General features: G+C 41.8%; 4 protein-coding genes across 5 annotated transcripts; 2 read left to right on the forward strand and 2 right to left on the reverse strand.

Moving 5' to 3' along the window:
* Positions 1 to 4,693: 4,693 nt before the first annotated feature.
* Positions 4,694 to 7,539, forward strand: guca1d (guanylate cyclase activator 1d; the record flags this gene model as incomplete). Its single annotated transcript, XM_080848651.1, has 4 exons — positions 4,694 to 4,888; positions 6,197 to 6,346; positions 7,096 to 7,183; positions 7,403 to 7,539. The coding sequence occupies 4 exons, from the start codon at positions 4,694 to 4,696 to the stop codon at positions 7,537 to 7,539; spliced, it is 570 nt and encodes a 189-aa protein (XP_080704777.1).
* Positions 7,540 to 10,555: 3,016 nt separating this feature from the next.
* On the reverse strand, positions 10,556 to 15,454 carry alg8 (ALG8 alpha-1,3-glucosyltransferase; the record flags this gene model as incomplete). The annotated part of the gene is made up of 13 exons (XM_080836787.1): positions 10,556 to 10,814; positions 10,949 to 11,021; positions 11,415 to 11,512; positions 11,979 to 12,118; positions 13,028 to 13,167; positions 13,389 to 13,509; positions 13,706 to 13,809; positions 13,895 to 14,021; positions 14,225 to 14,292; positions 14,398 to 14,504; positions 14,597 to 14,790; positions 14,905 to 14,983; positions 15,366 to 15,454. 13 exons carry the CDS (start codon positions 15,452 to 15,454, stop codon positions 10,580 to 10,582), a joined length of 1,575 nt encoding a protein of 524 aa, XP_080692913.1. The 3' UTR covers positions 10,556 to 10,579.
* A 566-nt stretch (positions 15,455 to 16,020) lies between these two features.
* On the forward strand, positions 16,021 to 19,481 carry ccdc90b (coiled-coil domain containing 90B). Of its 2 annotated transcripts, XM_080833856.1 has the most exons (10): positions 16,021 to 16,480; positions 16,571 to 16,690; positions 16,956 to 17,059; positions 17,219 to 17,320; positions 17,534 to 17,575; positions 17,721 to 17,792; positions 17,901 to 17,954; positions 18,335 to 18,449; positions 18,735 to 18,786; positions 19,244 to 19,481. In XM_080833856.1, exons 1-10 carry the CDS (start codon positions 16,375 to 16,377, stop codon positions 19,281 to 19,283), a joined length of 807 nt encoding a protein of 268 aa, XP_080689982.1. In that variant the 5' UTR covers positions 16,021 to 16,374; the 3' UTR covers positions 19,284 to 19,481. The 2 variants fall into 2 exon arrangements, with proteins under 2 accessions (XP_080689982.1, XP_080689983.1); XM_080833857.1 differs by lacking the exon at positions 19,244 to 19,481 and having other exon boundaries at positions 18,735 to 19,196.
* LOC308361484 (ankyrin repeat domain-containing protein 42-like) lies at positions 19,198 to 24,344 on the reverse strand (the record flags this gene model as incomplete). Its single annotated transcript, XM_080833846.1, has 11 exons — positions 19,198 to 19,381; positions 19,460 to 19,565; positions 19,705 to 19,826; positions 20,193 to 20,298; positions 21,735 to 21,860; positions 21,944 to 22,156; positions 22,248 to 22,383; positions 22,802 to 22,921; positions 23,605 to 23,712; positions 24,016 to 24,158; positions 24,314 to 24,344. The coding sequence occupies 11 exons, from the start codon at positions 24,342 to 24,344 to the stop codon at positions 19,228 to 19,230; spliced, it is 1,365 nt and encodes a 454-aa protein (XP_080689972.1). The 3' UTR covers positions 19,198 to 19,227.
* Between the last annotated feature and the right edge of the window lie 892 nt (positions 24,345 to 25,236).

A 25,236-nucleotide genomic window follows, 5' to 3' on the forward strand; every position in this document is an offset into this window, starting at 1 on the left:
AAGTTAAATTAAAAAAAAATCACAGGCTGTATATTTTGTCAAATCTTCACCAAAAGTGGCATAGATGATCTTCAGAAGAAGCCTCACTAAAGTTGTCATATGGAGTTTTGGAATCGGTGGCAAAGCCATATTTGGCATAGATTATCATCTGACCATCAGGATCAGCAACATTTTGACGTATTGACACCAAACGCAAACTGGCCTCACAACTTCGCCACCCTTTTGTCAATTGGCATGAAACCTGCTGTGAGAGCGTGTAGCCATAATGCTATCAATTCTGACCTGCTGAGCTGTTTGGCACCCTCAATGCTTTTTGCAGCTGTTTTTTTTAATATGTTTTGCCAACCTTTTTAACACTTCTGACACAATTATCTCACCAACATTGTCTATTGAGCAATGTACTACGTTTCCTCCTGCATGTATGTAGGGTATCCCCCCCACCCATCCATCTCCCACTCAGAGATACCAGTACGCACTCTGATAGGCATTTATACTGAAACTAGACACAGGTACCGGGCTTGTCAAGGAAAGCGATTGTAAGATTCTTTACTCATCAATTCATAATAATATATGATGTTAAATGTCTTCATTTTTGCCAAGTGCTTACAAAGAACTGACTCTCAGAGGCGCTTCAAACAGAGATAGGAGTTCAACCAGGGGTGAAATGGAGCCCTAATGGGAATGTTGTTGTATTACTCCTAGGAAAATGGCTATTGTACATAGCACGTTCTTCATCTGGTCACCTGGACAAGGGCAGGACATGCAATGGATGGAAGTTGAAAATGATAACAGTCAATTGGCTGTCAACAACAACTTCTATGAGGTGCGATTGTTTATCACAATCGAGCCTTACCTCCAAAGTGCAGGGAACTTTTCAATGCACACATACTCAAAGACATGTATGCTCTACTCCCTTAGACTATATCATTTATGGAAATGGCCTTCAAGAGGTAGGCTACACATAGGTGATGGTTTTAAGGGCTAATCTGCTGACACCCTGCTAATGCAAAAGTGCTTCCTCTCTCAAAGCACAGTCTGTGCTGTACCTTAGCACTGAGGAGAGTTCATGGTCCTCTGCCGCCCAGGCATGGTGCCAACATACAGCGTTTGAACTCAGCTGTCTGAGTAGTAACGTAATTTCTTGGTAATCCCGTTTTTGGTTTCTGCGAGTTTGGGCGGTTGTTTGAGGAGGGCACATAAACCTGGCTGAGCTTTGTGGAATCCTCGAACAAAACAATGGTCAGAAAAAGACAGGAGAGAAACATTATTTCTGCAAAAATATTCAAAGGTGCTGAAAATATTGAGGATGTAATTCTGATTAAACTGATTAAACATGTTCTCCTGATTAAAAGGTTTCCTCCTCTGATAAAACCAGATAAAACCAGAAACAGGCATTATTAAATATGCATACTTTGTTTGTTAGACCAAACCTGACATATTTAACAACATACAATCATTTAAGTCCCTGCATTCCTCTACTCATATACAGGTGACCTTGTTCCTTCTTCTAGAAACAGGAGTCCTTCCCGGTGTGCTTGGTTGCCAGGACAATTAAGTAATTTATCCTTTAACCTGGCAGAGGTAGGCCCTGGCCAAAGACACATGATTAATCCAGATCTACCAGACCTACGGGGAACCTTAAGTAATGCCGGTGAGAGGTTCCTTCAAAGTCATCAATCATGATCTATCATACATGTCAAATGTGTGTCCATTTTATGTAGGCCTATTTAAAAAATACTGTGTTAGATACCAGCAAAATGGATAAACATAAATATAAATACATTATGCACACATTCTTACATTGCGACTCATATCATTTGACTGATTAACAAACTATTTAATAAATTGTGATATATTTCTGGCAAAATCATTGGAGTTCCTGTGGTTTTAGTTGACACAGTTTAAAGATTAAAAAAATATTGTAGCTATCCCACAGTCAGTCATATCTTTGGCTTCTTTGTCATGTATTGCACACAGGCACAAGCTTACACTGATACAGAAAGGCTGACTGGCATGGGCATTTAGGCAGAAGGCCAATTGCACCCACCGCCACCGCACTGTCGTACACTTAATCTACCCCATACCCTATGCTAGCATTTATATACAATATACATTATTGCCACCACTGAAATGTTTCTCTGTCCCTACATCCCTTACCCCTGTCACAGTAACCCTATGAGCACAGTGTATACCCACTAAACTGGTCTTGCCTGTATCATGTATTTACCACCGAATGTCTGTATATATATCGACCAAATGCTGGCTGTGTACAACCCCTGTTGTTTCCCTTCCCTTTCTGCTACTACAACCCTCCTCCTTCCCCCCTCCCTATCTCCACCCGGCCAACCTCAAGCAGATGGGTCCCCCCTTATGTGCCGTGGTTCTGCTTAAGGTTTCTTCCTGACAAACAGGGAGCTTTTTCTTGCCCCTGTTGCCATTGTACTTGCACTAAGGGGTTCAGCCTCTGGGCTCTGTAAAGTGCCTAGAGACAATTGTATTGTTATGGCGCTATAAAAATTAAATTGGATTGAATTGAATTGAATGTATCCACAGACAGACAGACAACAGAGGGCAAGGGTAGACAAGACACCAACACTTTAGGAAAACCCCAGTAGGGCACAAATCAAGAACACTGAAAATACATACTAACATTAACTAAGAAGGAAAACGACAAAGCATTCGCACTGCATTCTGGCGCACAACTACGTCGCACATACCACCTAGAACACACACGTACACACATACACACACACAGGGATGCAACATGCTCGCATGCACGCCACAATATTTACCGTCCAGTTTAAAGTTGAAACATTTAAAATATTTAAAATATCCTATCATCTGAACTCCAAAATCCCACTGCCGCTCTAGGCTAGAAGTATACCTGTTGTAGTAGCAGGTTAGTTAGGCGTCAGTTAAGAGGGAATAGCAGTGAAGTCAGGGACCCTTTCCTCCAGGAGCATACTCAAGAGTGTTCAGACTATAAGAAGAGGTTAGCTAAACAAATTTAAGAGACAGCATTCTTGTAAGTATTTTCAAATGTGCCCTTCTAATTATCTATTCCTTTCCTCAACATCTTCTCACAGGCTGTCTGTGTATTTTCACACTAATTATAAACCATGATGTCTATCATCACTTCGACTGGCCCTGCCTCTCTACGGAGCCTGAAGCCAGACTTGTTAAGGGATTTTTAATGATTTCTAAGTGGGATTTAATGCTATTTTGTGAGTGTGTTGTGTATGTGTTAAACACTTCACAAATCCTAACAGATTGTTGAATTATGACCATAACTATGTAAAAGGTGAACCCCCTAGGAGGAAGGAAAAAAGGGAACAGTGTCCTGGCGAAGCCTCCAGCCCCTTAATCCGGAGCTGTAATGAGTAGATTCCCAACCTCCAAAGCCCTCTAGTCTCACACTGGGCCCGCGCTCTCTCTCTCTCTGAGCTTAAGTGCTGTATCATTGGCTGTCAGGACCACACATACACAAATAGACCACAGATCAGTGAAACAGAGCTAACACTCTGAGGAGAAACTATCTGAGGGGCCTGTACACACAGGGAAAGTGTGTGTGTGTGTGTTTGTGCCTATTAGTATGTGCATGTGTTTGTGTGTGTGAGAGTGTGTGTGTTTGTGCATGTGTGTGTGTGTGTATCTGTGTCTGTGTGTGTCTGTGTGTGTGCGGGTGAGTGAGTGAGTGAGTGAGTGAGTGAGTGAGTGAGCGAGTGAGTGAGTGAGTGAGTAAGTGAGTGAGTGAGTGTTTGGGTGTGTGTTTGGGTGTGTGTGTGTGTATGGCCTAGTATTTTGGGGGAGAGTGTGTAGCCATTCAAAACATTGGTCATTAAACAACATAGTGGGTACATACATACTGCTCTCATCAGAGTCTTTAACATCTACTACCCACATCATTCTGATTTGCTTAAGGTTGTGTAGAAGTGGCTGCTTCATTGAATGGTATGCGCTATTAGAATAATAATAATAATAATAACCCTTTTTTCTCACACTGACAATTAAATATCTCATTTACAAGAGCAGCCTGGGCAAGGGTACAATATCGGAATTACAAGGACACATGTAAACATCACACACACACACAAAAAAAAACAAGTGAAGACATAGAATTAAAAATACAAATAAAACCATGTGCTTGTCTGAACATGCTGATTGTGCAAAGCTGCAGTCCCAGATGCATAGCTGCAGTACCAGATGCAGTCCCAGTGTCAGGTGTGCTCAGACATTTCAGGTCTGAGGGGGGGGGGGGTCGGCCCCGTTACCCAAGCTCTGTCCGTCAGGCAGCGGCGCCACCCTTCCCATGTTAACACCTCGCTCCCGCCCTGCCTCTCGCACCCCCCCCCCCCCCCCCCCCCCTGTGCTCGTCCTCCTCTGCTCTATGTTCTTTTGCCAGAGAGCAGGCCGTTATCTCATTAGATGCAGTTATTTTCAGCGCCCCCCCCCCCTATCAGGGACCTGTGAACCTAAGAGGTTTAGCCGCTCAAATATCTCAAGTGATCTCAGCCACTTTGCTACAGCCAGTCCAGCTCTGCCTCCCTCATGGTGCACCTCGTCAGGAGCGCGCTGAGCTACGCACACTAACCGGCACTAGCAGCCCATGCACTACCATTCCCTGCACTACCCCCCAACACACACACACAGAGAACCTGGTTTCCAGGAGTGAGCAAAAGAAGCGGTCTTCACCATGGGGAACCAGCACTCAACTCTAGACGACATCTTGGCGGAGGACATGCACCACTGGTACAACAAGTTCATGAAGGAGTCTCCCTCAGGCCTCATCACGCTCTTCGAGCTCAAGGCCATCCTGGACCTGCAGGGAATGAACGAAGACGCATCCAGCTACGTTGACCAGGTCTTCTTCACCTTCGACATGGACGGGGTAAGGACAAGCGTCTGCACAGGTAGCGCCTGCACAGGTAGCGTCGGCACAGATAGCGTCGGCACAGGTAGCGTCGGCACAGGTAGCATCGACTCAGGTAGCATCGGCACAGGTAGCATCGTCACAGGTAGAAGGTGAAAGGGTTGGGGCCCTAACCTGGTGCCGATCCATGTAGGCCTACTCCAGAATCTATCTGCAGTCTAGGCTTTTATTATTTCTGGCTATTACTGTTTTAGCTTTTTTTCGTATTTCTGATTGCCCCCCTTTTACGCTGGATCTCCGAGTTGGCTCTTGTTTGGCACATGTGAGTGCTTTTGCATGATTTCTAAACATGTATTTGAGCTTCAAAGGAAAGTAAGCTTATAGTCAACCATGTATGTGTAATAAAGAGATGTCAGATCTGTACTGGACCCTGTGAAGTAAAGCATGCCCATCTCCAAAACACTGTCTACACTTGAATGTGCATTATTATGTACACATTGAGACTGAGACTGTTGAGGCATTGAGGTTATTATTAGTAGGCTATATCAGAATCTATATCTATCCAATCCAAATAGACATCTCCACTGTAATTAGACATAAAGTGTCATTTAAGTTTGATTGTAAAGACAGTTTCCACCTGGAAGGGTGCATTTTGATTTCCAAAGAGCAAGGGGCTTAATGGTTTGCCATTTTCAGCAGGTCTATAACCTGTGAAAATCAGCTTGACCCTGTTCCGAACAGCTTAGTGGGGCAGGTGTGGTGAGTTAATTTGAGACGGCTTCACTGAGGCAACGGTTAACATATTAACTCCGTTTTAACATTGCAATGAAGAGAGCTATGGTTATAAAACCCTCTTGAAAGAGGGTTGCCATGGTTTATTTGGACATTTGCAACACAAATATTCCCACCGTAGTAGATAGCCATGAACCCTGGTGTCCTTCTGATAACTAGTCCAGACTTCTCAGGCTCTTCCCAAAGCTCGTTAACTCCACCATAGAGCTTGGGGAAAAAAGAGGGTTATGGAGGAGTGAATGTGCAATATCAAACCTACAAGCTACTGTTTCAGTAAGACCACACCATATCGTTATCAGGCACATGTATATGAGCTAGTAAAACCGACTGTTAAGTTCCATGACTGTTTTTTTTGGTCAGAATATTCGATCTAGAACTGAAGGTTGCTGATCAAGGCATACTATCTTCATAAATAAGAAGGATAGGCTATTGTACATTGTACTTCTGTTGGGCAACCCTAGACGTAATTAATGCCTTGAGTATATCTCCATCTCCAGTATGTTATTAGCGCCTTGAGTATATCTTTGTCTCCAGGATGGTTACATAGACTTTGTGGAGTACATCGCTGCTGTCAGCTTGATGCTAAAGGGGGAGATTAACCAGAAACTGAAGTGGTACTTCAAACTCTTTGACCAGGACGGCAACGGGAAAATTGACAAAGATGAATTGGAGACCATATTTACTGTAAGTACTTGCTCTAGTGTGTGTGTTTTTTTTCCTTCTTCGAGGTATTTGACCTCCATCACCACAAAATATATTCTGTAGTCCTAATTTGCCACGTTATTTTGGCGGCTCAGATGCCACCTGGAAATCACTCCTGCATCGGACCCAGATATGGCTCTGGTCCAGTCCAGCTCTGACCCAGATATGGCTCTGGTCCTGCATCGGACCCAGATATGGCTCTGGTCCAGTCCAGCTCTGACCCAGATATGGCTCTGGTCCACTCCTGCATCTGACCCAGATATGGCTCTGGTCCACTGACCTGCCTGCTGCAGCTATCTGCTCTCTATAATGATCATATGAAGCAAAATAATGTTTCTCTCTATTGAAGGAAGAATTCAGTTCAGTCATGGATTAAGTATTGGAAGATTATTTGTGCAAAGTAGGATAGGTTAAGCAGGAAACTGGAGAGGAACACTTAATCTGTGGCTGAACTAGGTTAACCCTTTGGAAAAGACATCGCTGTCTGACCTCTTTTCACTAACCCTTTTGCATGCAAGAACAGAAGTAAGATGAAGAAATGACAAGTATAACCTTATTGTGGCTGCATGCTTGTGATTATTTGTGTTGACAGCAGATTTTGTCTTCAGATGTAGAAACCTTACTAAATGTGAATAAGTACATTCATGAAATTATGTGTAGTAGATATCAACGCAATTAAGAAGCTGTTATAATTAATGTATTGTTTTTTTCCCCTTGGTTTCCAATGACAGGCAATTCAAGACATCACCCGAAACCGTGAGGTTCTTCCTGAGGAGATAGTGGCCCTTATATTTGAAAAAGTAGATGTCAATGGAGAAGGTATGATACTTCACTTTCATTTTTAAGTAAATGTCATCAATATCAATAAAAATAATTAGTATTACAATTACTATTGTTGTGGTTTATGAATCTGTCCGATACATATAAACATGCTTTTACACTTGTTCTTGACGCGGCCACATTATTATAAAGTAGTCGATGCTGCATTCAGTGACTCAGGGCGTAGCTGATAACGGCTTCTTTTCTCCTCCTCTTTAGGTGAATTGACACTAGAAGAGTTTATCGAAGGGGCGAAGGGACACCCCGACATCATGGACATGCTGAAGAACCTAATGGACCTCACTCCTGTTTTAAGCATCATCGTTGAGGCACGCATTGCGAAAACAAAGAAATAAGCCTCCCACACGGACGAGAACACTGGACATACTTATGAACCAACCCAGTCCTCTCAGAGCAAGAATACACCACAAAAAAAAACAATGAAGATTTTTCTTTTTATTAACTGACCAAATGTGGACTTAAGGCCCTGGACTGTGGCCTATGCACCTGTGCACACTGAAAATGATCCAAAACTCGACCCTTTCCATTGACACCTGTAACAGACGTGGTGCTGTAGGGGTTCACCCAGCGCGTACCCTGCTGTGTGAGGAAGGTGTGTGGTCGAACCAAGAGGAATGATCTCTGCCTCTTGGCCGGAGCCCTTAGCTCACCACTAATCCCCTAATTAATTACTGCTTTAAGGCTCTGCAAGGACCGGACCTCAGGGAGGAGACTAAGCGCAACATGGAGGCTTTTTAAAGAAGGGCTCAGCGCCGATGGGAACATAGACATGAGCGTTCTGAGTGCCTGGGGATTGTCACCAACATGGCTGCTTATGTAACCTGCGCGCATGCGAATGTACTTGAACACAGCGTATTGCATTCACGAGACAACAGAATGATGACAGAATTCTGCAGAACATTGAATTGGAACTATACCCTGTATCGGCATATGCTTAATTTCTATACTCCACATAGGTATATGTTGCAGTTTTGATACGCAGACAGCCCTACTCCTTTGTGATGCCCTCAAACAGCCCTGTGTACCTCTGAAGCAGGTTTTTCAGACTATTGCCTTGAAGGTCATATTTTCCAAGCCAATGGGACTATTCTTTAACCATCAACCTACTATTAAAATGACTTAGTGACAGGCTGAATGAATATCGCACCTTCACTTTAGAGCTTAGGTATAGCTCTGAAGAACTAGAAGCTCTCCTCTGATTGCATGATGCATTCCTAAGTCTGCATCACTTTTATTGAACAGGGCATGGAGGTTGAGCAGTTATGAAATTGCACAGCATAATTGGTACACACACCTTTCTTCAAAAACAAAACAAAACACAACAGTGGAAAACTTTGGATTTACGGACATGGACTGTGATATGAGAATCAGAGCCCTATCCAATTAATTAAACATTTGCAATAGACGTGAGTTCATCTTAACCAAAACTGACCACCCAGAAATTGATGACTAAGGCAGGAGTCTGTCCAATCTGATCTGAGGTCAGCAATCCAGTGCCCCATCACCCTTTTCGTCTCATGCCTGATCTCTTAATCCTGTTAAGGACTTTAGAAGACTCAAGGGTATGTGAGCTATGCTGAGAGGGGAGCTGACCATGACCTGGTGTTTTTTTAAGGTCGGGCTGAGCAGGGCGCAGGTGCAGGAGAGGCTTGAGAGGGAGGGAGGGATTGCTGACCCCAGTGGGACTTTATGTCACCTCCCTGTGTGAGAACACCTGGACGAGGATGAGGACAGTCACAGGCAACTCCATGCCAGTGTCCATTTTGCGGCACATCTATAACATGGAAATACTGCCGTCATCTCTAGTGTGTAAATTAATGTAAATGATCTACAAACTGAATGTAAATTGAGGATACTGTTTTGGTGTTAATTGAAGGTGTTAATGCAGTAATGCAGATATGTTAAAACCGTCAAGTGTTATCAGTTTGACATGAAAATGACGTTTGCAAGGAAGGCCCCATTTTCATTTGATTTAATGTTAGTTTTCAGTCTTTGCATCCTTTACAGGTTTCAATGTGTTACGGATGGACAACACTGCACACATCTGCAGCACAGGAACCTCAGATTGTTGCCTTGAGAAGTCACATCTCCCCAAACAAACAACGAAATCAGCAAACCTTCCTCATCTCAAACTCATAATCGCCAACCGATAACGACTAGTAGACTGGATTATAAAAATCAGCACTTTAAACATCTTTATAGTAGTTACTAGGCAACAGAAAAACCTTCCCACGAGTCTCTTTTGTCTTGGTTAGGTGGACACCATGCCCTGCGTGTCCCCTGTGGGATGGGTGAAGCATGTAAGGTAAACTCACAGTGTGCACAGCGTACTAGGTGTGTAGGCATTCATCCCTCATCTCTTCACCACTTTACTTTCAGCTAAAACACTAACAATAGGAGTTTTCATTATATTACAGTAATGCAATATTATTGCGTATGCATCTTTCAGTTAATACCAGGATGGCACTATTCAGCTAATCATGTGATGTACTGTGTCCTGTATCTTTAACCATAACGGCATGTTTAGTCAAGTCAAACTTATTCTGACCGCTGAAGATTGAGGAGCAATGGGGAGAGGTTTTATAGGCTTGTTTCATTTTTTGAATGATGTTTTTTATATCATGGGAATTGTTGAATGACTTTGTATGAGGTTGAGAATGGGCCGTTTTTTAGGTACAGTGTATTTTCTTTATTGTAAATATATTTTTTAAATAAACCGAAAAATTTAACGAAAAATGTCTACCTAGAGTTTTAAATTGGTAAGGTTCACAGAAGCACCTATGTCGCACTCACAAAGACATTGCCAAATGTCACCCCACAGCTGCTAAATGTTCCCTGAAGGTTAGAAAACAATAAAACTAAATCCGATTTCATGATCACTTTTTATTTGCTTTGCAAATACAAGGTATCTGATGGTATAAAACAGGATAAGCGTAGAAAAAAATGCTCTAGTTTCTATTTGGTCTATTTTGATTGAGGACAGTCTCAATCCTTTACCTGGACAGAACATCAGATCTCATTAGTATAGTTCCAGCTGATCAAGCACAACTTGATCGTTCTGACACCACTGCATTTACTTCTTGACAATCAATAATAAGTGCAATAGTAACTAGATATACTAATCCCTTAACCACACACAGGCGCGCGCACACACACACACACACACACACATACACACTCACATTCTCATGTACTCACAAACACACACGCACACACAAATTCTCAAGTACACACACACACACACACACACACACATTTTCATGCACACACACACAAATACACATACGCACACAAACACACACACACACACACACTGTGCGCACGCACGCACACGCACACGCACACGCACACGCACACGCACACGCACACATTCACTCACTGAGACTTGTCCTTGAGTTTGACACCCTGCCCCCTGAGCAGAGACAGGTAGAGTCTGATGAAGGAGTAGGTGACTCCGAGGGCGCAGTAGGTAGAGGTGACCAGCAGGGGGATGAATGGCATGGAGCCCTGCCACGTGGTTAGGGGGTACACCCACTCACACAGCACCTCCAGGGGCACCAGGCCAGCCAGGTAGAGCCCCTCTACAGAGCTCAACAAGGAACTCTCCTTACTGCAGAAAAGCCACACACAACAACCATCACATGAGATCAACGTTACCGCCAAACATAGAGATGTCAGAGAATTGTGACAGAACACACTGTGACAGGAAGCAGAGAATTAAGACTGAAGTACTAATTTACTGACCTTAGCAGAGTCTTCAATGACGTGAAAGTGAACAGTGTGTAAAGCACCATTAGAAGGACTTTGATAGGGAGCTCTGCAACAGGTAATCATAATACGTTTGCATTTGTTAAGGGTTTCAATAACACATCCACACTAATCAACAGTTCTCTATCAACATGTGTCACACCTAATATGATATAGGTCAGTGACATTATCCATAAAAAAGGCTGGGACAGTTTCTTTAAACCAAACAGTAGCCAACTGACTTCGACACAACTCGTTAGAGAGTTCAAACGGCTCATTAGTTTTGCGTAGTGGTTCCTGCTTTACAGTCTTAAGCTCAGTGGCACCCACAACCCACTGAGAAACAAGGTACAGACTAGGTATAGACTAAGCAACATTCATGAATGACACCGTAATTACTTTCTCCTTTCTGTCTTTACGTGCTCTGTGAGTTAAAGGTTGCCTTCCGGCAGGTTCCACATACCTGCCGCAGTGAATAAGAGTGGCAGGAGGGAGAAGTGGCCAGTGGTGGTCAGCAGCAGAAAGGTCCTGGCGTCCTCTTTGCTCTCCACCGCAAGCAGACTATAACAAATATACACACGTAAGGCCCGTCCACACAGCCAACCATATCTATAACAAATGTACACACGTAAGGCCCGTCCACGCGGCCAACCGTAACTACGACAATAGCAATAACTGTAAATACTATCGTTTTAAAAATCGCTCAAACTTATAACAATGGCAAAGTCACAATGTACACACTATAACAATAACAACAATGTCGTTCGGCATCTCTTTCAGAGACATTGTTTTAATATTTAAAAAACTGCCAATAAGAATCCATCTAATTTCAAAGGCATCACATTAAAACATGAATTACATTTCGGAGAGGTTTTCCATATACAGTAGTTGGTCAGTGTGGACAGTAATATCGATATAGTTACAGTTGTAGTTATAGTTATTGTTGGCAGTGTGGACAGCCTTTTAGACAATATGCTCTGAAGGATTTCCATGGTATTATTGTTTGCGTATAACATTTAGACATTACCTTAAAGGAAGTATGGCCATTAGAATGGCTTTCTCATGTACGTGCCATCCAAACATGAATGAGCCCATGGCACAAATGACGATACAGCGGACGAATCCTCTGGCTCCACTGGGTCGGAACCATAAATGGAGCAGTGCAGGCTGGGGACCAAATACAGAAACATGTCAAGAATATATGGGCAGCACAATTTCACAGAGACTCCTCAAGTGTCATAACATGTCATAACAAGAGCAAACAAGAGATTTCTGACCTCCAGCAAGGGTTGACGTTGATAGTAAAGCAAGATCTAAAACGTTCATCTGAACAATAGCCCAAAGTCTACATTCATTGTAAATTTCATTAAAATCCGGTCATTGGTTTTTGAGAAATGTCACTTTAGGTGTGAAAACAAAGATCCGGATACAGAATCCGGATCCAGATCCGGATCATCCTGAAATTTTAATGGGGATGTCCCAGGACCAAGATCCACCTCTTGTGAAAATTTCAGAAATATCCGCCCAGTAGTTTCTGAGTCCACAGACAGACAAACAGACGGACAAATAAATAAATTAACGGACCCGATCGCATAACCTCCTTGCTGGAGGTAACAATGAGAACAATGCTAAATCCACTAAACGTAATGTTAATGTGCTGTCAAGGACATTCACTCTTAATAATTCAAAAATAATTCAACTTAAGTGATAACTGATCTCTTCTGCTCTTACATCTACTGCTGTCCCTTTGCTCATCACAGATATTACTACAGTAACTCCAGCCGATAAAAATACGGATATCGTTTGACTATTCAAGCCAACTCACATTTACTCATTCACACACCTGTTCTACATCCGGCGTCAAAGGCATTTGGTACTGTGGCTACTTAAACACATATACATCTAAAACGTTTTTTTTTTTTTTTTTTTTCATCTAATAAACGTCTCAGCATGGCCAACTATATATTTATTAACCTACAGTATATGTGTCCCACTGTGCAGATCAGTGTAGTCAACACATATATATAATGTATATTTATTGAACATCTAATAAATGTCTCCACTGTTTTAACTCACTGTTATGGACACCACTGTGCAGATCAGCGTGGCCAGGGGAGTGACTGATGGTAGAACCGAATGCTGGAACTCCTGAACCAGCCCTCCCGTCATGGACGCCTTGGGGAGCGTGTCAACATCCAAAACCTTGAGCTTCACCCCTTCAATGAGCAGATTGGAAATACATTTAGGCATTAGTCAATACATTCAACTCTTCCCTCTGCTCTGTAAATAAATAAATAGGAAGTGCATTCATGGCTTCATCTTGACTGAAGCACTAAACTTTTATTCAAAATAAAAAGCTGCTTATCGGGTAACCCGTCAGTCAGGTTACACATTACCCTCAGTAATGTGGATTTTAAGTTACTAATGTGGAACAGACCTAGTATGGATAGAGCTTTGTCAGCTCCATTGTAGAGAGCCCATAGGTTGGGGGCCCAGTAGGCATGACACAGTCCTCGTTTAAAAGGGAAGAGCCTGGAGACGACTTGAGGCAGCTGGCCCTGGGAAGGTAAGGAGGAGTCAGGAGTTACGACTAGCCGTGAGAACAATTGAGAGATCTTCATTGACTGTGTTCTGCACTGTAATGCATGCATTAAACTGTGGAATTCACGTCAAGGTTCACGGTGTGTCAGACACAAGATAAACCTTAAAAACGTGGTGTTCATGTGCAAACCAGCATACAGCACACACACTAACCATTGCGATGAATGGTCCAAATGACAGCGCAAAGACAGACAGGACGATGGTGCCGAGAGCAGCTAATCGGACCACACTTAAGCTTCTCCATTTTATTGAGCCATCTGAGAAGAAAACATATTAAATTAACACATACGGGCATATGATAATGCAACTTGAATCATATACAACATTTTGTTTTGTGATTACCTGAATTATTTGATGTGAAGCAAAAAGACCTCAACAGGAAAATGCCATAGGCAGGTGCAATGTAGAGGAAAATATGCTTCAAATTCAGGAGGATGGCAAAGAGAAGGGCGCCCTCTAGGTGTCTACTCTGGAAGTAAATAAATAGAGAGCACATCAAAATCCTGAGTGCATTCATGGCTTAATCTTACTCTTCAAAACATTTTTAAAGTTGATTATCAGGTAACTGTCTGTTCTGTGAATTCAAAATATATCACACAATTCAGGCAATGCAAAACTAAATTTCCCAGAATGCTATAGATTGTAATAACAGTAATAACAGATTAAACTTACTTGACAATGTCTTGCGATGGACAGAAGCAATATGCCAAACAGGAAGCCATTGTACTGAAAATGAATGTCTGTGGGAAACACTCAGGACAATAACACTGCACTAATAACTGCTGCAAACGCACAATGTGGACCACCAAAATACACAAAAGCACCCAACTACTCCTCAAGGATACGATCAACAATCAGAAGGCCAAAGTTCCACACCAACAAAGCTGCCAAAGCAAAGGATGGTTTTCCGATCATTTCTTTCGCTTTGTTATCTCCCACTGTTTTACAGCACCTGAAATGATATTCCAGATGTCAGAAGAAATTTCCCATTCTCTGATAGACTGCTGTGGAGGAACGTAAGATGCTATGGGAAAAGATACTCACTCTCGTGCTGCATAGAAAAACACCAAGTCCACAAACATAACCGAGAGCCTCTGAAACAGAATGGTGGCTGGGCTTGCATAGCTGAGATTCTGTACAACCAGCATTTCTTTGTCAAAATATTTAGCCACGTGCGACAAGCAGTACTCAAACCAAGCGAAGAAGGGTGGATAATCCAAGGTCCATTCTGAGGTGTCCTGTAAATAAACCAGTCAGTAGGTCAATATCTAAGGACACAAGATAACATGCGCCACCTACTTAATTTAGTATACTAAGTAGGCTATTAAACCCACCAAAGCATAATGCATTACCTCAAAATACCATTGTGACACCGGTAGACTGTGTGTGATGGCAAGCCAGTTTCTGTGAACCTCGAAGTCTGTGGAATGACTAAATGAAGACAGGCACTGCATTGATCATTTCTGTCGTCAACATGTCACTACACCATAGGCATCGTCATCATATTCCCCATGAATACGGTTATACTAGAAACAGATTAAGGTTTATGGTGAAATAAAACACCAATACCTTTATGTATAAATGTTTTGCTCCACAAGATAATATATGTTCAGCTAAAGATTTTGCACAAACATGCGCTCCAAAACAAGAAGTCTGGGCATTTAAAAAGTTAGCTTGGCTATGTAACATTAGCTAGCTACCATTACAGCCAACTGCTTTACCATTATTGTCGACTCAATAATGAGCATTTCTGACAGTGAAGACGACAAATACTTTCTTCCATAACACAAACTATAAAGAATATTCCACTTACTATGTGTTTATTAAAAGAAACTTTAGAAAGGTTACCCCTATTGCTAAGGCAGGAAACCATCCTGACAACTCAGACATGGGCGCTGCCATGACAGTCTGATGACGCTTGGAGCTTGGGGCGAGTTCGAGAGTTCTCGCCACTGCTCACGAGGCTTAAACTCGCTGCTCTTTCTTTTTGTGAAAATGAAGAAAGTACAAAATATATATATTTTGAACACCGATTAAGTTATTAAGAACTGGCCATGTCTAAGGAAACATAAACAATTTGCAAGAGCGAGAATTTTTGTTCAGATTTTCAATTGAAATTCATATTTAACTTGCGCCGTTATGGCTTGTAAGTGTCCATCAATGATGGGCCAAGCGAAACAGTATGATATATTGCAAAGAACAAGAAGAAGGAGGGTCATGACGTGGACGAACATATCCCTTACGCTTATGGAAGGAATATAAGATACATTAAATGGGGGGAAATTATGTTTTAGCATACGTTTGTATTGGTACAATTGGGAATGGAAATAACAGTGATGTGTCTTGCCTTTGTTTCAAACATTCAATTGATTATTAATTTAATATACATGCGTATGACAAGAACCGCCCATATCCGGAAACGAACTGGGTTTTTGCACTTGCTTGTCAAAGGTCTAGGTTGGGAAAGTTGAACTTCAAAGATCAGGTCGTTGGTGGATTTTGCGTAAAATACCCTCCTAGGCAGAAGTTAACCCATGTCACTTAATCCTCGCTGGATGACAGAACGCCCTTCCATTATTGGTGTGAAGAACTTCCCTTCTGGAAACTTTGCAAGCCTAGCTAACTAATTAGTTACATCGACAGCCAACGTAAGCCTGGTGACAGAAGTCACAGTGCTCTAGCTGGACCTTTTCTCCCTTTCCTCGCGTGACAAACACATACAGACAGGGACGGTAGCAGACAATTTGACAACCTGACATCGGAGGGACTGCACTAACCCTTTCTTTGCCTTGGGACTATCTGGTGCTTCTCAATAATCGGGTATGGCTTCCCTAAGACGTTTAGCAACTTTGCTCAACCCATGTGTTAGGTTCCCTCAGCGACATCTCCCAAGCGGCATGCACTCTCAGTGGCGTCCAGCAGGGGAAGGTATGTTGTCATCACAAGCAGTAAAAGTTTGGATTTCGTTTTTAAATCTCTGTCCTGTAAAATCTCTCACGCCTTCATCCACATCCCAAGGCTTCCACACAACTACAACTGGAAATGTATTCGATGTAAGGAAAGTTGAGTTGAAACCCTTGGAGCAGAGGAAATTAACTTTCGATACTCATGCACTGGTGAGGGAATTGGAAAGTAAAGGTAAAAAAGCATTACATGCTGACGCTGTGCACTCTCAGATAATACATTTGCACTTAAAAATACGAGTCCAGTTATTAATAGTGATCATTATTCGAGTGGCTCATCTGACTGAGCAAGATGATTGTAATACTAAAGTCATGGGTTTGAGACCAGGGGGGCATGTATGCAAATATAAATTGTGTAGTCTACCTAGGGACTGTAGTTGCGTAAAATGATATTATCTGTTGAATAAACAATGCAATATGTTATGCAAATTGTTCTTAAGGGTTTGAAAAGGGACAAGCCGAAATTGTTATTGCAACCCTGGTGACTCTGACCACAGCCAATATGGATATTGTTTACAGAGATATGGTCACAACAGCACATCAGGTATGATGCATTGCACACACACACACACACACACACACACACACACACACACACACACACACACACACGCATGCAAGCAAACCAGGGCACGCATTCTGCCTTGATTTGAAATCTTTACAAAGATTTCCATGTGTGTCAACCCCTTCTGTCGCCTTCCAGGAAATTGCTCTTCAGCAAATCATGGCCCATCTAGACTCGATACGGAAAGACATGGTGATCCTGGAGAAAAGCGATTTCGCCAACCTGCGGACTGAAAATGCGGTATTGAAGCATTCCTGATTCTAACTTAGAGCAGTTTTATATGTGTTAAAGAGAGACATTTAGATGTTATCCAAAGTACAGGGAAAGTGTGTTTAGAAACATGGGGTAGTCATCACTAGAGGTAGTTATCTATATGAGGGACATGCTTATGCTTACTGAAACATCCAAGTTGGAGTTTGATTGAACTTCGTAACTCACTTTTTCTTAATTTAGAAAATGAAAACAGAACTTGAACAAATCAAGACCAGACTAATGGTGAGTATAAAAATTTCATATAAGTTGATGCTGTATTCCCACCGTAAGACTAACTGTGAAGTACTAATGTACTCTATTGACACTCTATTCCCACAGTAAGACTAACTGTAAAGTTCTAATATACTCTGTCAATTATGTATTCCAGGAGGAAAGCAAAAAAGTCAGAGCGGACTCCAAACTAGATATTAACCTGGAGCGAAGCAGAGTGACAGATATGGTAAACACGGAATGTAGTAATATTCAAGAAGCAAAACTGGATTTTATAGTATTTAATCGTCTCCATGCGTAGGGCATTTGGTCAAGATGTCATATTTTTCTGTTTCAGTTTACGGAGCAGGAGAAAAAACTCATGGAGGTCGGCACAGAGTTTCAGAAGAGGGTAAGACTTTAGTGAACACCCTCAGCTTTGCCTCAGAAAGTTGCATCAGCCATGGAGATGATCGGAAGACCATTGTCAATACACTGGACTATGTAAAGCACCTTGCGACAATTCTATTGTTTTGGCGCTATATACTGTGAATACAATTGAATTGAAAAGAGGCCTTTGATTGTATTGATTGTTGGATTATCAGCATGTTTGCTCTTGGCCTCAGGTCATACATGCATGTAGATCGAGCGTAGACTTTGAATGTCTGTATTTTCACTTTATTGAATTGTGTGATGAGGCTGAGTTGCTGTGGTTTATATTTTCCTTAAAGTGTGTTAGAAACTGGCTCATTTCTGACACACATTTTTACGTTTTTTTTTAAAACGCCACAGAACTCAGATGTTGACCGCAGTACTATGGAAACCACCAAGAAGATTGACATTGAAGTGGCATCTCTGAAGACACTCTTGGAATCGGTGAAGCTGGACACCATCAAATATCTTGCTGGTAAGAGAGTATGATGAAGTCTACCTACAGAGGTCACTTTGCGCGTGTCGTCCTGGTTCGATAGCTTCTATTCAACATACATATTGAACCCAAACCGATAAAACCAGGTCGATAAGAGTGATGATATTACACAAGAGGTAAATACTGTATCCTTTTACAGTAGCTCTGCAGTAAGTCAGTAAGTTTACGCCGACAAGTTTATTGTTAAGGTTAGCAGTTTATTGCAGCCTCAGCTGTCCTGGTGATCCGTCGTGACCGATTCTGTGCACTGTTCATGTTTTCCAGCCTGTTTATTCTCCTGTTTGGCCATCACACTTGGATTCTACCGTGTCTGGAAGTAAACTACTACCCCTTCTCTCCATAATGCAGGCACATAGAAAATGCTTTGTTCACGTGTACATATTATTTTGTAGTTCAAATGGATTTTTGTGTAAATAATGTTGCTTATGAGCACGAAATCGCCTCTGCAATTAAAAGTCTGAGAGAGCATGTTTGTTGTGTTTATTCTGACAATCAGAGGATATGCTGTGCCTGTTGTCATAAAGCACTTAAGAGAAATACAGCTGGACTTCAAGCAGTAATCGATCTGGGTGCTGTACAGATCAACATCTTACATAACCTTCCTCAAAAATTCTTTGTTTACATTTTTTTTTACCAACTTCATCTTTGTGATAGCACTCACACAGGGCTCCTGTGATATATGCCTTTTATATAACTACTATATTTCACTAATGCTGAACCAAATGTCCAACAGCTTACTTACTAGCTCACCAGCTCACTAAAGGTTTCTGCAGGGGCAGTCTGCCACGTGAACCATCTTCAGTGCGTGTCTGAGCTGCCTGAGCTCTGTGCAGCAGTCGTCCATCTGTGACTCGAGTTTTTCTCGGCGAACTCTCTCTGCCTCCAGCTGCTCCGCTAGATGCTCTGTAGTGCTGGGAAAGAAATGGGAATTCTGGCTGAACAGAAAATAAACAGTCCCCGTCAGCAAAGCCTGTTAAAGATATTAATACCTTCGGACATCGTCATCTTCATCTCCAGCTCCAACAGCTCCTGGGTTCTTCTGTTTAGTATCATGGACGGATGCAATATTTGGTGTTTTTTCTGCCTTATTTTGTTCTAGGATACAATAAAAAGTTATTATTTCTTTTATATGTCATTAAACAATGTAGTACAGAAAAAAAATATTGACTTTTTCATGTGTACTAACCCTAGATCAAAACATATATGCATGGAAAAAACTCTCCAGAGTACATACCTTCAGTGGCACTGAATGCTTTACTCTCCGTCACCTGTAAAGGTCCTATAGCCTTCAGTTCCTCTGTGTCAATGTCCCCTTGCTCAGCGTTGAGCATCTTCACTGCTGCTAACTGAGCAAACCTTTAAAACGAGCGACTTTGAACTCAGACGTGTATGGTGATGCATACGCTACGTGCCTGTTGCTTAGCTACAGGTAGATAAACCAACACCAAGGTCACAGGTGCAAAAGCAGTACCCTGGGAGCACACACTCTGATGGAAATGTATTACTGTACTGTACTGATGGAAATGTATACAATTCAGGAGCCTATAGTAAGCACTCATAAAATCTTGCTAGCTTGTGACTTGTAAATGCAAATGCAATGTTTTTTTTTTATATTGTCCAGTTGAATTACAGTTTGTTCTTACAGTTTTAATTTAAAATGTAAAAAAAAGTTACCTTTTGGTATTGTTTTAAGAACGTTTTGGCACATGATGAGAAGGCTACCTCTTTGCCAAGTCCTGAGATGATTCTCCAGCGTTGTTCTTGAGCTTGAAGTTCCCACCCATCTCCAGCAGCCACTCTAAGCAGTGAAGGTGACCTTGACCTGCCGCTGAGTGAGATTCAAAGTCTTTATTAGTAAAAGAAGAAGTTATAGTCAAAGGTATGGTCCAATAAATAGCATCTGTATAACTAGTAGACTATTATGCCAATTTAAAGCACCTATACTCTCTCTCTCTCTCTATATATATATACAGTGGCGGTCCGTCAGGGCCTTCAAGGCCTTCTCTGCTGGCCTAAACATCATCAGAAAATAAATGTAATAAAATACATTTAATTTTAATATTTTCTTTTCATAAATATGTATTAAATGATTCCCCATAGTCCATTATCTTCATTTCATGCTTCCAGCGTTGTTCATTTATGTTAGAGCTTTCATCCAATCATATTTCCGCTATCATGTGTTGCCACGCTCCTTTAAATCTTCCCCTAGAACAGAAATCTTCCCTGAGGCCTACATTGAAGGCCCGTGTACATCTGATTGGCTATCACAACTTGCTGTTTCAGTTCATTTAAGTTGAATGAACTGAAACAGACAGTTGTGACAACCAATCAGATTTCGAGTTGGCGACACTGGGCCTTCTAGAAGGCCCGGAAGATTTCTTTCCTCGTGTTGAACGTGACACGTAAACGTCCTTTGATTGGATACTGAGGCAGACCGGTGCAGTGCTTCAGTGCTCAGTTTAGCTGGCTAAAACGACGTACATCGGTTTCAATGCTTATTCTTCTAGTTGTTTCAATTGGTAAGACTAAATATAATTACATTAACCAACTCAAATAAATTAGTTTACACAAACTTGATAATTCCAGTTTTTGATACAATTACAACGCCATTTTCAAGACGGAACTTTCAAGAAAAACTGGATATCGTGAGGATGGGAAGTTTAATGAAACTGCTTTGCAGGTGGGACAATGCGATGTTACTTGTTAAACTTGTTAAACCTCACATTGAGTCACATAGGCTACTTTTGGTGGACTTAATAAAACTTTGTAGACTAATCCCTGAAAATCGCCTTTTATTTTTAAGTTGTGACAGTAATATCCAAGCGATCATATAACTTAGAGTTTACTACTCTTAATGTATTGTTAATACGGGTGTATTGATTTGAAATGCTCCGGAAATATTAATAAAGTCTGTTGTACTCGACTATGTTAAGGTGATGCAATGCTCACTTATACTGCCTTTCTGTATAAAATATACTGGTTCGAGAGCCATGGCGTCATAATGATGGTATTAGGAGGTGGATTCACTCAGTTTAACATCGTGTAGGACATCGCTGAAGGCCTAGTCGTGAAATGCACGGACCGCCACTGTATATATATATACATATACACACACACACACACATGTCATTTATATGTATATTTATACATATATACATAATATATATATATATATATATATATATATATATATATATATATATATATATATATATATAACACCCAGGATTAGACTAGCTGCACCAGTTGTTTTTAAAGACAAACCTTTGTGCATTGGAGAAGAGCCATCTTCATCTCTCTCATTGATGTTGGCTACTCCAGACTCCACTATTCTCCTCAGAGCGTCCAGATCTCCACGGTAAGCGGCAGTGTGGGCTGGATACTTTAAAGCTGTAAAAATTAAACAGTGTTTGTAATCATAGGGTGTAACTAAACAGGAAGCAACAAACAAATCTCAATGGACGACTCTTTACCTTTCATCTCCAACAAGTCGCTCCTGCTCTGCGTTGCCGTCTCCAGTGCTTTGCCAATGAACTCCACCACAGGCAGCTTGTTGAAACGTAGGGCAAGATCTCTGGCCGTCTCTCCGAGGCTGTTTCTCATATTTATCCCATGGTTTAAACACGGGCACTTTGCAAGCAGATATTTGAAGCACATAAGGTGACCCTCGGCTGCAGACAGATGAGCTAGAGAACACAGTGGTTGGCTACTCAGAGCGGTGTGGAGTCAAACGCAGTCTATCTTTCCTATTATTGCTAATCAGCCTACCCTCTGTACCTGGTGTGTTTCCATTGTAGTCCACTGGGTGTATTTTGGCCCCCCATCTGGTGAGAGTTTGCATGCAGTTTAGTCTCCCATGGAATGCAGCATGGTGTATAGACATCCATTTGCTGTTGTCCGTAGTGTTCACGTCCTGTGAAACAAACTGAGCTGAGCAGGATTTGAATTATCTTCTATTTCTTGTTATATGTCTCTGAAGGTATCGTTTTAACTTCCATCTGATCTGTGTATCTAGTTTATTATGCCAACTTAAAGCACCGTGAACTTCCTTAGTGTATGAAATGTGCTTTGCTGAGCTATACTCTTGTCCTGACTGGTACTGTACAATAGCATAGTGCATATCATGTGTAGTAATTCAACTGAATTTATATTGTTCCAGTAACAGTTGAAGTTGTCTCATAGTGCTTTACAAAGCGCAGAGCCTGAACCCCATATAGCAGGCACTATAGCGTTGCAAGGAAACACTCCCTTTTAGCTTTTAGGAAGAAACTTTTAATAGAACCCAGCTCATAAGGGGGACGCTTAAGTAAGTGTGTAAGGATCTGACAGACCACTCCTTGGCGTAGGATGGTGTGCAGGGTCCCAGCATGGCCATGGGCTGCTGCCAGATGTGCTGTGGTGCAGCCTCTGGAGTCTCTCACTGTGAGGTCAATCCTGTGCTCAATGAGTGCCTGCCACCAGGGACAGAGATGATGGTGATATTGGGACAGGGACAGAGACGATGGTGATATTGGGACAGAGACGATGGTGATATTGGGACAGAGACAGAGACGATGGTGATATTGGGACAGAGACAGAGACGATGGTGATATTGGGACAGAGACGATGGTGATATTGGGACAGAGACGATGGTGATATTGGGGCAGAGACGATGGTGATATTGGGGCAGAGACGATGGTGATATTGGGGCAGAGATGATGGTGATATTGGGGCAGAGATGATGGTGATATTGGGACAGAGATAATGGTGATATTGGGACAGAGACGATGGTGATATGGACAGACACAGAGATGATGGTGATATTGGGACAGAGACGATGGTGATATTGGGACAGAGATGATGGTGATATTGGGACAGAGACGATGGTGATATTGGGACAGAGACAGAGACGATGGTGATATTGGGACAGAGACGATGGTGATATTGGGACAGAGACAGAGATGATGGTGATTATGGGACAGAGATGATGGTGATATTGGGACAGAGATAATGGTGATTATGGGACAGAGATGATGGTGATATTGGGACAGAGACGATGGTGATATTGGGACAGAGACGATGATGGTGATATTGGGGCAGAGATGATGGTGATATTGGGACAGAGATGACACTGGAGGTCTCTGAGGTGTTTTACCTTCATGCACTGGTCTTGTCCTGTTATGGCTGCCACATGCCCAGCAGTCCATCCTTTACTGGTCTGGTAGGAGACATCCGCTCCATGCAGGAGAAGCCAGAGCAAGCACTTTGGTTGGGAAACATTATCTTTATATTTATGTGTATTTAAAAATACAAGTTTATCTGTTGCTAAAATAGTCATGTCTGCCATTCATACTGTTCAGCATGTTCTTCATGCACAAAAACATCCACACATAATTTGTTTAAGAATGTCTCTTAACATGGCTTCCTAAACAGCGCACCACAACACCTTCCCTGTTACATCTTAAAATCAGCATGATACATAATAATACTGATAATTCTTTGATTATAAACTAAAGCTCTAACCAGTATTACAGAGGAAAGGGGCAAGATTGAAGTTGTGTTTTACCTCCAGATTTCCAGCTTGGCAGGCCCAGAGCAGTGGGGTGAACCCATGGGTCGGATCGACAACATTCATGTCAGCTCTGGTCTTGGCCACCAACATCAGCCTCTTTGTGTCGCCTGTCCTGGCGGACTCTATCACCAGAGACCCTTGTGAAAATGAAGTTCAACTTAAGCTTTCTGTGCTGCTTATTTCAGTACTGAAGTATATCATTTCTGAGAAAATAATAACCTCCAAGTTTCTGAAGTCAACCAGGTAAGCACAATTAAGCATTACAAATGCAGAATATTATTCATGTCCTTACTTTTTCCATGTTGTTTTACAGCAGAAGACATTTCCACTACTGATCTTCAAAGTCACAACTGCACATACAAAAGTGAGGAGCAGGATCCGAGCAAAGACTGTGTTGCTATGTTTGATTTTAAACCAAACAAACACCCACTGAAGGCCCCCTGGCAAATCATTAAACTGGCTCCCTCTAGTGGTTTGAGTTAGTTACAGGCCCAACTGCAACCTCTTAATTTGAAATTTTAGCAATTCAAATTAATCGATTTAAGGTTGTGACAGTCTTGAGTTCCCCTCTGTCAGCAGGCTATTATAAAGCTTTTCGTCACATAACAGTACAATCAGGCCTTCCACTTAGAGGCCAGGTAGAACTAACTGGACCTGTAATCATCTCAGAGTCCACATTCTTCTTCATTCAGGTGGACATAACAAAGATATTTTCAGGTTATGTTGTCTTGGTAAAGGTCAAATTGTCTTACCAAAGACATGCCAAAAATGGTCAACATAACATTAAACAATAAACATGACACAATTTACCGGAGGACACAATGACAATAGTCATAAACATTCATAAAGACTCCTTTATGTGGTTATGAAGGTGTCATGACAGGCTTTATGCACATCACTTCAAAGAAAGTGTTACCATTGTTTCAAACACATGCAATTCAGAAGTGGGCTGAGAATACATCATGAATGACCCAAGGAAGATTATATTAATGGAATTAAAGTAATTTATTTATTGTGCTTATATTTATTCAGCCAGAGGTCCTTATTACATGTATTTTTTTTCCCATTTGGGTCTCGCATTCACTGAAGTGTGTTCAGTTTGCGAAGCAAAAAGCTAGTGAGTTATAGTGTTTGTATAGTGTATAATGTATAGTAACCATTTTTGACAGGTCTTTTTCATACGTGATCTTGTAAGCATAGCATCAGACACTGAAA

This window comes from Sprattus sprattus (genome assembly GCF_963457725.1).
Source record: "Sprattus sprattus genome assembly, chromosome: 1".
Taxonomy (NCBI): Eukaryota; Metazoa; Chordata; class Actinopteri; order Clupeiformes; family Clupeidae; genus Sprattus; species Sprattus sprattus.

Bases quoted from the DNA above. Each gene is read 5' to 3' on its own strand.
- ccdc90b (XM_080833856.1), top strand. From the start codon at position 16,375: ATGGCTTCCCTAAGACGTTTAGCAACTTTGCTCAACCCATGTGTTAGG. The intron at 16,481-16,570 runs GTATGTTGTCAT...CCACATCCCAAG, and splicing joins GTGGCGTCCAGCAGGGGAAG to GCTTCCACACAACTACAACT. The intron at 17,576-17,720 runs GTGAGTATAAAA...TATGTATTCCAG, and splicing joins AAATCAAGACCAGACTAATG to GAGGAAAGCAAAAAAGTCAG.